Here is an 11,238-nt window from a genome sequence, read left to right as displayed (position 1 = left end):
ATAGGCCATTTACCATGAAAATCTGTTAAACAAATGTTGATCTAACTAAACAAATACGAAACGCAAACAAGAACTAAACTAACCCTAGATAATGATCAATACAGAAAATAAGTGAAACTAAAAATCCAAACACCTATGGATCAAAACAACTAATGCATTTTACGTTACACTTTTTTAAACACCTTATTGGCCTTGCATACAGTTTTAACTAACTTTTTCTGGTCTTGTTGAAATATATTTCCAACAGAGAAATACTAGTCTTTTCTTTATTTTATGTTGAGAAAACTTGAACTGATATCAAACACAATAACATTGTGTGCATTGAACTGCATGTAATATCAAGATATTTGAATTTCAGGGCTGTGCAGAGACCTTTGGAGGGGCGGGGGCTCAAAGTTAGAAAGGGGCACATTGAACAAGATCAGTACAACAACATAGCAACAACCCATATTAATCAAGAATCTAATATTTAATTGGATCACACTATGTCGTCATGTGGGAACAATGCAAAGCAAATATAGTCTATGTTTTCCTGTTAGGTATAAAGTTGCTGTTTCTGCTGGCAGAGCTGGAGGGCTGAGTTTATCTGAGACTGTAGCTGTTAAACAGACCAGAGCAGAGAAGGTCTCTGGTTATAAAGTTATGAAATAAGCAAAATTGCTGATATTTTAATAAATAAGCCCTACTACTTCTGTTGAGCCTCTATAACAACTTGGGTGCATATTGTTCCATAGATCAAAAAATCTCAGAGGGGTTAACGCTACATAATTTTTCGATGGTAACTCCTCTGAGATCTAGAATTGTAAGGTTGTGAAATATCAAGGCAAAGAAAACTCAGCTGCTGGTGAGGCCCTCCAGACACTCAGAGGCTGAATAAATGGTTGAATTGTAACACAGACCACAGATCTAAACCTGAAGCATTCATTTATTGAGAACGATAATGTTATTAAATTTTATTTAATGCATTCAACTGTAAAAAAGAAAATAAATAAATAAATAAATAAATAAATAGTACATTTAGGATTTAATTAGGAAGTTTACTTTGTAAAAGTTTAAAGAATCATCTGGATAGTTTGTTGTGTTACCATGGCTGCAATATGGTGTAATCTTTGTGTTTGTGCTAGGTTTGTTCACAAATACATCACCGCGAAGCAAACATCAGCTGCGTCACGGTGACAGTCTGGTACCATTTCTTTATATCAGAATGCCTGATATAAAGACATTCTGCCTGTAGTGAACTGGGCATTTAGTCCAGCACTGGGGCATTTAATCCAGCACTGGGGTATTTAGTCCAGCAGTGCAGCAGAATGATAAAATTAAAGTCAGAAGTTTTCTCTGCGGCCGAAGCATTTCTGTGTTTAGAAGCGAGGACAATTGTGAAAAATAAAAAGAAATTTCAACATCAGAACTGTGTTTTTATTCACAAACAAGTATATGTTGGGGGAAAAAATATTGTTGCCCATAATTTGATAGTTAGAGGGTGCAAATCCGCCCCCTCCTCCTCACCATGGGCCCGGTGTCTGAACAACATGGAAGTGTGTCGTAATGAATCCTCAGTCATTATTAGATGAGGGCAGCCAGACTAATTTATGTTGCTAAATTATTATATTTAGCTAAATATTATTGTCGAAGCAGGCCTCCTGACACACAGATGAAAAAAAAAAACTAAAAAAGGGCACTAGGGGCATCAAGGATAAAAAGTTCAGGGGCTCAAACCCCCTGCGACCCCTCCCTCTGCACGTGCCTGTTGAATTTACTATCTTTATAAACAGTGATATTAAACTTGATACATTGGACCACTTCAAACTAGACGGTAGATATTGCGAAATTAAAAAGACGTCAATTGGGAAAATAGAATTTATATATTTGCAAGCCCAAATATATAAAATTACCGTTTCCATGAGTCTGTAAATTTGCGGTGTGTATGGGCCAGAAAGCTCTTTCTCCCACTTCACAGAAACAACGTGGAACAAAAACCTGGAATCTTGACTCCTCTAAATCAGCTGCAGAACGATTACCAGAGCTGCTCTCTCTCCATCTTCATACTTTAAGGGCTCAGTTGTTCTCCGTGTCGCCGAAGAGAGGAAAATAAAGATGTCAGTGTGATTTACAGCCCGTGTTTTGATCCAGACGCCCCAGAGATGGAGTGATGATCGCTTCCATAGGCCACCTTTCATATGTGGGCGTTGTTGAAAACTCCTAAAGCACGGAGGCGTTGGGATCACTTATGCAGCACACTTGCTTCTCATTGGTCGGCGAGCAGAAGTTGATCGGATGACATAGGCGAGGCTCCGCAGATAAAAAGGAAGGCGACGCGCGAGGAGGAAGAGTTGATCGGAGCGCAGAAAGCCGCCAGAAGTATCTGTCCAACTCCTGAGGTAACGACTTACACTTTATGCTCTTATTCAGCTTTGGAACTTTAATGTAAGTCACTGCTGTTTACTTCCTTATTCAATTATTTGTGAAATATTCAGAGAGAAAAAAATGTTGACGCGCAATTACGCACAGCGCACAATCCAAAAATGCACCAAGTACATAGGTTGTGTTTTTATTATTATTATTATTATTATTATTATTATTATTATTATTAATTATTATTATTGCTATTATTATTATTGTTGTTGTTATTATTATTTGTTTTTACAAAATTGTTGTTACTCTAGAGACAAAAAAAAAAGTTCTTCCATCTTTCCAGGTGAATGTTTTCCATGAGTCTGTAAAATCCTGGAAGAGAACTGTTTGTTGGCCTGTCTTTGGTTTGCGTGCGCCACCGAATCTGCTGAAGAATGGAGTGGTACGTCCTGGTGTTGATGCTGAGCCTGCCGCCCTCCGTCCACACGGACTGCTCGTCACAGTGCCAGAGATGCGCCGAACAAATGCTGCGCCCCGAGGCCGCTCTCAGCAGTCTGGTAGGATCAACTTTACGCGGGGAAACAGAGGAGAAGACAGAGCTACTTGTCGCTTTTTAATGTTCAAATTAAACCACATAAGATAAAACTGGAATTGCAGAGAGAGAGAAACTTTTATTTACTGCCAGTTAAATAACTTTGAAAGAACTTCACTTAATTCAAGACACAGATAGCTCCGAGACCGAACATTTAGAGCAGGTGGTGGCGGAACTCTTTCGGTTTATAAAATAAAGTATCATATTTGCGCTTTAATGAAGCATCCCCAAGTTAAGTTTAGCCATCATATCTCACTTGTGTGTCTGTATCATCTCCAGTCGTGCAGCGCGGAGTGTGACGAGGAGGAGCTGGAGAGCTGCGCTCCGGCTCCGCGGCTGGCCGACTTCACTGAGGACCGGGCGGCGGAGGCGGAGGAGAGCCAGCAGGCAGAGCTGGTCAAGCGCTACGGCGGGTTCATCAAGAGGATCGACAAGAACAAGAACAAAGTGTTCGTCTCCTCCCCGTGGCGCGACAACTCCATCCTAAAGGCCGCGGCTCTGCCCGAGAACTACGAGGAGCTTCTAAAGCGGCTGGAGGTGAGAGACGCGCAGGAGCCCATCCCGCACACTTACGTGAAACGCTACGGAGGCTTTTTACGCAAATTCGGCCCCAAGTCAAAAAGGAGGAGTTCTGCGGAGGAGGAAAGCCAGGAGCCCGAGGCGCTCCAGAAACGCTACGGGGGCTTCATGCGGAGGGTCCGGCCGAAACTCAATAACCTGAAATGGGACAAACGCTACGGAGGCTACCTGCGGCGCCACTTCAAGTTCTCCGTCCGCTCTGCGGAGGAGCCCTACTCCTCCTCCTCCTCTGCGGAGCTCAGCCTATAGGAGCCGCTGGAAGAACTCACACCGGTGACTTGTCAGAAATCGTCTCCTGCTCATTCCCGGCTGATTCCACTCATCTGTCACCGTATGTTCGTCAATAAACCATTTGTAAGGGTCCTGTTTAGGCCGGTTACTTCCCTGTTTGTCCCAGTTCGAACCACCTATAGCGCACGGTTTGAGCAGCTCTCCTTCTAGACTTGCTGGAAGTTTGGTCAAGATGAGAACAGGATCAGAGGAAATAGATAGCAGAACAGCCAGAGTTTAGATCGGCTCCATCTGAAACCGGTGAGCATCCAAACGGACCATTTATTTATTTATTTATTTATTTATTTATTCTGAAATTAAACTTTTCTTATACAATAACTGGGAAAATTTGCTGTGGTGCCAAATTCTTTAAAAAAAAAAAAAAAATTAAGGAATTCTCCTAGTCCACGCAATTTACCTTAATGGGGGATTTCTCTTGTAATTTAAAAAAAAAATCAATTAATTGAAAACTTATACGTCATATTAAAGGTGAAACATTTGTATTCTTTTTGCCAAGCAGAGTTCTTGCGCCACCTCATGGGAAAACAGCGTAATGTTTGCTCCATCTCGGACAACCCGGAGCAGGTTACCATGGCTACACCAGATGAATGAAATCACTGAAGTGTTTCTGACTCCTGTAACCGTTTGTTTGCCAAAATGCTTTAAACTATGTTCAAGACTTCCAGCTGACAAAAAGTTGTAAAAAAGTAATAAAGTGACATAAGATTAAAAAAAAAACCTCAATAAATCTTTTGCTCCTGTCGATTTCTTTGTGTGCGTGGGACAGATCTTTTTACGTTTGGTCTGGAAACAGTATATAAGGGTGGAGTCGAGGACGATGCCATGAAAGTTTCCCATAAAATATTAGCTTTAAACCTTAACGTTCTTTAACAAAGAAGATCCACCATGTCACACAGGCTGTCTGTGTTCCCTGGTTGTCAGGTACAAATTAATGTTTGAAGCTGTAGTATGTAACTTTTACAAACAATGTTTAAAACTCGTTAAAACTGTCACTATATCGTCACAGTATAATACTCTCGGCTAATCTGTCAAAAACAAAATCAAACTTCTCTGTGGTCCTCTCTGTGGTCCTACTCCCATCTTCAGAAATACACCGCTCTGTCAGAAGAACCAATCAGTGTCAGGAGGAGTGTCAATCATCCTAGTGTACCTCCTGCTCACATTGTCCGTCTTTTTCTCTGCTACGCTGTAGCTGGTTCCCTACACTGAAACCTGCCATGAATGCGAAGGTTATTTAGCATGGCCACCCAGAACAGCAGATAAACGGTTTTCCTGGAATGGTAGCAAGTTGTTTTTCAGTCATGAGTACATTTAGCAGCATGTACAGGAATCGGTAGATATCGAAAGGAGTATACACACATTTATAAATATGACTCCACTGCTCTAGAGTCCAGAGTGAATGTCACTGTGTGTCTGTTCCATTTGTATCACTTGATCTTTTCTGGCATCAAAGCCTGTTTTACACTTAACCAAATCTCATTAATTCTCAAGGTAATGTCTGACTGTGGTGACCAAAAATTTATTTTTTGGTGTGTGCACAACTAAACAGATAGTTGGGCACACACCTGTGCACACGCCTGTTTAGCTGAACGTCTTACTGCGAAGCTCGATTTTTGTTCACTCGTTTTCTGGCCTTCATTTGTGACCATAAAGAGGCAGAGGGACATTCACTTAGTCTGTAGATTTTTAGATTAATCAGGTCGTTTGGGTCGGGGATAGGCTGAAACGCTGGAAAGGGCCAATACCACACTATGCAAAAAAAAAGAGACCCACTCCTGTTTCTCAATTTGAGAAGCTAGTCATTCCCTGGAGAAAATTAGAGTAGTGTGTAGTTTTGGGTCTAATGGAAAATAATCTCCAAGCTGATGTTTTATCAGCCAGCAAATGCACACAGTGAGGCACTGTTCACTTCCAGAGCATTTAATCCCAAATAAAGGAGCATGTTGTGCTTCTAGCAGCAGCGTGAAAACAAGCTTTGTCAAACATATTGGTTAAAATCAGGATTAAAGCACAGAAGGACACGAGACACACAGTCTGCTGATGCTGAAATGTGAGACAAATGGATGAGGAAAAGTTCAAAGTTTGTCCAGATGTTAGTCATCACAACTTCCTGAAAGCAGTTCCAGACTAACTGGGAGCCCAGCAGCTGTTCTTTTTCTCATTGCTGCTCCTCTTCCTCCTCCATTGCCTGCCCTGGCTGACCTTCCTCCTCCCCGTCAACTTGGCTCACCTCCTGCAACTCGTCAGCAGCCGTTACCGTGGCGTCCACCACGGTGACGGTGCTGACCTGCTGCTGCACCGCGGGGTTCTGAGTGGCCAGCGGCAGCGTGACCAGCTGGAACTGCGGCCCCACCACCTTGACAAAGGATCCGGAGGCGCCAGAGCCTGCGGCGGCCCCCTGACCCGTCGCCGCGGACAACACCGTCACGTTGGAGCCGTCGGCCCCTAGCTCAGAGCCAGAGAGTGGTGAGGTGAGGAGGGTGTAGCTGCCCGCCTGGGCCCCGGCCACCGTGAGACCGCTCAGCTGGCTGAGCGGCAGGGCGATCTGAGTGGGTGTGGCGTTGACCGCAGCCGGGCCGGAGACGGCCCGGGTCAGCCGGGGTCGTTTGGCTGCCGGCGGGGACGGCGCCGGGGTCAAGTTCATCAGGACGTTGTTGAGGTGCTGAGATTTACTCTTCAGCTCTTTGGCTCGCTTCCTGTGCTCATCACATTGCTGCTCCAGAGCTGCAGAGGGAGACAGACCCAGTCAGGCAAAACATTATGACCACCAGCAAATCTCACCTACCCTAACATAGTGCACCTTTAATGGACTGACTAAGACCTAAAACATACTTCTTAACCAAAACAGAGTGGAGCTAAAGCTGCAGATGGAGCTAAAGCTCTGAGTTGTAAAGCTGCAGCTGAGAAAGCTAAAGAGCTGATGAAGTTTCTGTTAAGAGAAATGCATCAAAACCTCTCTTGAGATGCGATAAGACCCAGTGAACAACTTTATGTGTCATCGCTCTGCTTGCTAATAAAGGTTTCATAAAGGCAGCTGCTGCTACATCCTAAGAGCCTCGAACAAAAACAGACCTAGTGGAGCCATCTGCTGAAAGGGGTCTGACCTTCATCATCATCAGTTACGGCTGACTGCTGGGAGTGGAAGAGGGACAGAGATAACTCACCCGCCAGGCTGCGGGTGTACTGCTCTCTGTAGCGGTCCATCTGGCTCTTGTGGCTGGCCAGAACCCTCTTCACCAGGTCCAGCATGCCGAAGTTCTGCACTATGTTGTTAAGCAGAACAGCGTCTGAGGAACAAAGCAGAGGAGGGTGACGCACCAGCTCAGAAATCAGCTTCCAGGAGAGCCAACAGCAGCTGTGTGCGCTTCTGACCTTTGACCTCCACCGGCGGATCACATACTCGCTCCTGCAGCCCCTTCAACATCTCCTGCACCTCTTTCTGGAAGTCCTCCACCACTTCCTCCAAAAGGCCCGCCTCCTTCACGGCCCGCCAGAACACCACAGAGTCCTCTGCAGACCAGACACACACACCATGTTACCACTGGGTTATACTGGGACGACTGGCAGTGGGGGGGGGCGGGTCCAGGAGCTGATGATCACCTCCGATCGTCGTGACCCACTCTGAGGGTTCCTCTGTCACATCTGGTAATGAGACAGCTGCTCCGTTCACTGCGACACAGAGTAGATGGGTTTAGAGGGGATGAGGCAGTGAAGCTTTCCACAGTTTATACGTGAACATTCACAAACAATGTTATAAAAAAGTATTTGTTCTCAATACATCTCTATTAGTTTCAGACTTTTTGTCAGAGACGTTTCAAACTCTCATCCCAATAAAATCCTAATAATGTTACGATGCTATTTCAATACGTGGCTATGAGTCTTTGAAATCAATGAGGAGGAATCCGGTTCCACCCACATATAAAGAATTGCATTAATTGTCCAGAATGTGACCCGCCGCTCCACCCACAGACCGCTGGATGAGCTCAGACACCAGTTGATGGTTCAGGCTGAGGAACTCACAGTCAGCTGAAGAGGCAGAGGCAGACAGCAGGTCGGCGGGCGGGTCGCAGCTGACCGACACCTTGGTTCCCACCAGGTCGATTTTGGTGCTGCGGCAGGTGTTGGAGCACACCTTACCGTGTTGATAAAAGTCCAGCTCACCGGAGTCCATGATCTTCCTGGGACAGGAAGAGAAACGGCAGGGTCTTCACTGACTGGGGGAACAGCGCCACCCTGTGGTGCAACTGTAAATTACTAATGTATGAAATGATGGCGTAGTCTTTAAAACTATCAATTTTTATTATTAACATGGAAAACATTTCATCGCCCTTCATCTTAAAGGGGCAGCATTATTTATTTTCCTTGTTACTTGTTTGTGCCATTTAATAGCACAAACAAGTAACTATGTTACACTCCATTTGTTATAAAAATGCTGTATATATCAAATATGACTTAGAAATTTGATTTTGTAATTTAACGCCTTGAAACTGAACATGTCTCTCTTTAAAAATGGCTGCTCTTTCTGAAACTCCGCCTTCAGAAAGTCATTACAACTTGGCTCCTCTATTAGCCCTTTAGCATTTTTACCACCATTGCATCCTTCATTAAATGTGCGGTTTAAGCTAAAAACTAAGCTATTACTTCTGCAGTCCTGCTGTCTTTTAGACATGCTGAGTTATCAATTCATGTGTAAATCACAGAAACATGTTCAGACATTTCAAACATGCCACCAATGAAAGTCCAGACCAGCATTCCCAACCTGAGCATGGTGCCGTTGAGGCGGATAGCTCTCTTCCAGTCCTTTAAGGTGGATTTTCCTGCTAAACACACAAACTCTTTGGGGCTGATGAGTTGATCAGTGAACTAAAAGGAGAAAAACGGATGAGTAAAAAGTTTGTTGTGGTGAGTGAGCTCAAATGTGATTCCGTATGAGCCAGCGGAGCACCTGCACACACTTCACGTTGATCCCAGGACAGACAAACTTCTTCCACACCAGCGTGGCCTTGGCGTCTCCACAGGTGATCGGGTAGAAGACGTCGGCCTCCACGTCCACCTCCTCAGAAAGCTTCACTGCAGAGACGGAGACAACAGAAGTAAATAATATTTTATTTCACAAAACCTCTGAACAGGAAGAGACCCAGAAGCTAAGTGCCACCAGCTCATTCTTCCCGCGACTCAGCGCAGCTCGTTTTTACCAATGACTGCCTCCTCCTTCGACATGGAGTCAGCTGTGGCCTCGGTTTCTGCGTCCACTGGCGTTACGGTGAGGATGTCCTCCCTGGAAGACAGCAGAAAGTCTGCAAAAAGATTCTGCTACCTCAGAGAGACTTCTTCAGATATATGTCAAACACTAAGCAGAATTCACACAAACAATTCAGTTGCTTTTCAAGGGCTTTATGTCATCAAACCGTCCACATCCAGACAGCTTCTTGTTTGGCACTTTTTGAATCATTATTCAGCTGAACTTTATGATGTTATTTTAGGTTTTCTGGTGGAACTGATCAACATTTACATCTAAAATCTACCGATATTTCAGCATCGATGGTGCCTTGCACTCTGACAAGGTTCAAACATAAACAGGCCCACAGCATGCCTAACTGCAAGGTGCTTTTCCACATATTTTTGTTTTGTTCACACCTGGCCTGTCTGTTGCAGAAAAATCTAAATCTTTGTCCCGATTTTGTAATGCTCGGACAGAGCTGTCATTTTGTGACATCACTTCCTATCGTTACATCATGGAGACCTGCTGCTGCTCTGCAGCAGATTCTTTACCCACCTGGTCTCACACCTCTACCAGCCTACCCAGTGGATGAACCATGTTTATACCCCACCGAAACAGACAGGGTTGCTATGGGAACCAGTAGCTGTGCCTGTAGTAATTTTGTAAACCCAATTATTTAACCCAACACACTTTCTATTCCCACTAAATTTACTTTTATTAAAGGTTGAATTTGTTTCAAAATGCTTAAGTCTGAGATTATCCTGCTGCATGAAAAGATTAAGCAGCTTCACAGCATTTTGCTAAATTTTACCAAGCGGATAATGAAGAATATTGACCACTGTAAAAGATGGGACAGTCGAAATCACATTCTCACGTCACACAGGCTCGTTACCCAGCCTGAGGAGCCAGCTCGGTGGCTACCAGCACAGCCTTATCCTCCTCCACCACAGAGGGAAGCTGGTTGGACACGACTTCTGGAAGGGTGACGATGACCACCTCACTCATCTCTGCCATGCTGACGAAGTTATGGACGGATGTCTGAAACCAAAACTAGAGCAGAATGGAGACAGTCGTCATCGTCATTGACCTGCGCCCCAGAATGGAAGCAGGAGAGGTGTAGAAAATGTGGAAAACCACAGAGGTGGTTTTACTTTCCTATATTGCTTTCTGTGGACATCTTGTCACTGAATGTTTCATGGATTAAACAGGGCTGCTAACTACTGAATGGAGCTTGGAGTTAATAGGAATGTGGTTAGTGTCAATATTTAAAAATTGAAGTTTTAATAAAATATATTATATATATATTTTTTTTAAATAACCAGAAATGTTAGTTGCTTAAAAATATATATTATTTTCATGAGAACTACTTCTGTAGTGAAAGAGGGAAGAAATGTGAGTGGAGATAGAGGAAAATAGAGGGAAAAGGTCAGGAAAAAAGTTTAACAATAGTCAGTCCTTTTATTTTCACAAATATAATAAAGGGTGTGTTTTTTAGTCTATCATTGGTGCCGAATAATTATGATGTGTAGTTGCGATGTAGTTTTAAGCAGAACCACGTAAAGCGGTCTCCAATAAAATAAAAGTTTCCTAAACTATGTAATTAGTGTAAAGCTACACTCTATGAAGTGAGGTTTTACCGTGGCTAGACGTAGCGGAATGGTCCTTTAGTCCGGTGAATCAGCTGTGAATCAGATGCCAACTTCAGCACCACTTCATTATTAATTTTAAATATTTATCACCGCAACTGTACTCCTCTCTCCAGATGCCACTAAGCTCGGAACAAATGGGAATCTTACCTTCAGTCTTTGCCTGCTTCCACCAGAAGATGAAAACTGTTATCCACCACAAACACTCCAATTAGATTTAAAATGTACCAAAACAAGACAGGACAGATATCCCGTTTATTTGATTATATTTCTATGAAATAATGAAATCTAATAATGTCTGCCGCTTCAATGTTGGGACGAGAATCTTTAAACTCATATTAGTCTACTCATATACCACTGAGCGGTTTTCTTTTCTTTGTAAACATTCGCCTCTTCCGCCTCTATTCTTCTTCTGTTGAGCTTTTGATAGTTTTCTCTACCCCCGCCCCCTTGTGGTGCATTCATGCATCACCAGTCTTTGTTCACCAGACGTCCCCAAGTCGAGTCGAAAGCATCCTATTCCACACTCCACTCCACTAGATGGCGGTAATGCAATC

The 11,238-nt window shown here is 43.7% G+C and overlaps 2 protein-coding genes across 4 annotated transcripts; one reads left to right on the top strand and one right to left on the bottom strand.

The window, feature by feature from the left end:
* Positions 1-2,272: 2,272 nt before the first annotated feature.
* On the top strand, positions 2,273-4,257 carry pdyn (prodynorphin). Of its 2 annotated transcripts, none has more exons than XM_007575458.2 (3): positions 2,273-2,378; positions 2,696-2,909; positions 3,224-4,257. In XM_007575458.2, exons 2-3 carry the CDS (start codon positions 2,787-2,789, stop codon positions 3,770-3,772), a joined length of 672 nt encoding a protein of 223 aa, XP_007575520.1. In that variant the 5' UTR covers positions 2,273-2,378; positions 2,696-2,786; the 3' UTR covers positions 3,773-4,257. The 2 variants fall into 2 exon arrangements, with proteins under 2 accessions (XP_007575520.1, XP_007575521.1); XM_007575459.2 differs by having other exon boundaries at positions 2,316-2,424.
* Positions 4,258-5,718: 1,461 nt separating this feature from the next.
* On the bottom strand, positions 5,719-11,208 carry gmeb2 (glucocorticoid modulatory element binding protein 2). Of its 2 annotated transcripts, XM_007575457.2 has the most exons (11): positions 10,832-11,208; positions 10,673-10,716; positions 9,928-10,085; positions 9,010-9,092; positions 8,760-8,884; positions 8,574-8,677; positions 7,835-7,992; positions 7,415-7,483; positions 7,187-7,324; positions 6,979-7,101; positions 5,719-6,538 (listed from the first exon to the last, which is right to left on the bottom strand). In XM_007575457.2, the coding sequence occupies exons 3-11, from the start codon at positions 10,047-10,049 to the stop codon at positions 5,973-5,975; spliced, it is 1,488 nt and encodes a 495-aa protein (XP_007575519.1). In that variant the 5' UTR covers positions 10,050-10,085; positions 10,673-10,716; positions 10,832-11,208; the 3' UTR covers positions 5,719-5,972. The 2 variants fall into 2 exon arrangements, with proteins under 2 accessions (XP_007575519.1, XP_007575518.1); XM_007575456.2 differs by lacking the exon at positions 10,673-10,716.
* Positions 11,209-11,238: the final 30 nt, after the last annotated feature.

The sequence above is a fragment of the Poecilia formosa genome, unplaced genomic scaffold, assembly GCF_000485575.1.
Source record: "Poecilia formosa unplaced genomic scaffold, Poecilia_formosa-5.1.2 Scaffold377, whole genome shotgun sequence".
In the NCBI taxonomy this organism is placed as follows: domain Eukaryota; kingdom Metazoa; phylum Chordata; class Actinopteri; order Cyprinodontiformes; family Poeciliidae; genus Poecilia; species Poecilia formosa.
This window is presented reverse-complemented; position numbering and strand designations above follow the sequence as displayed.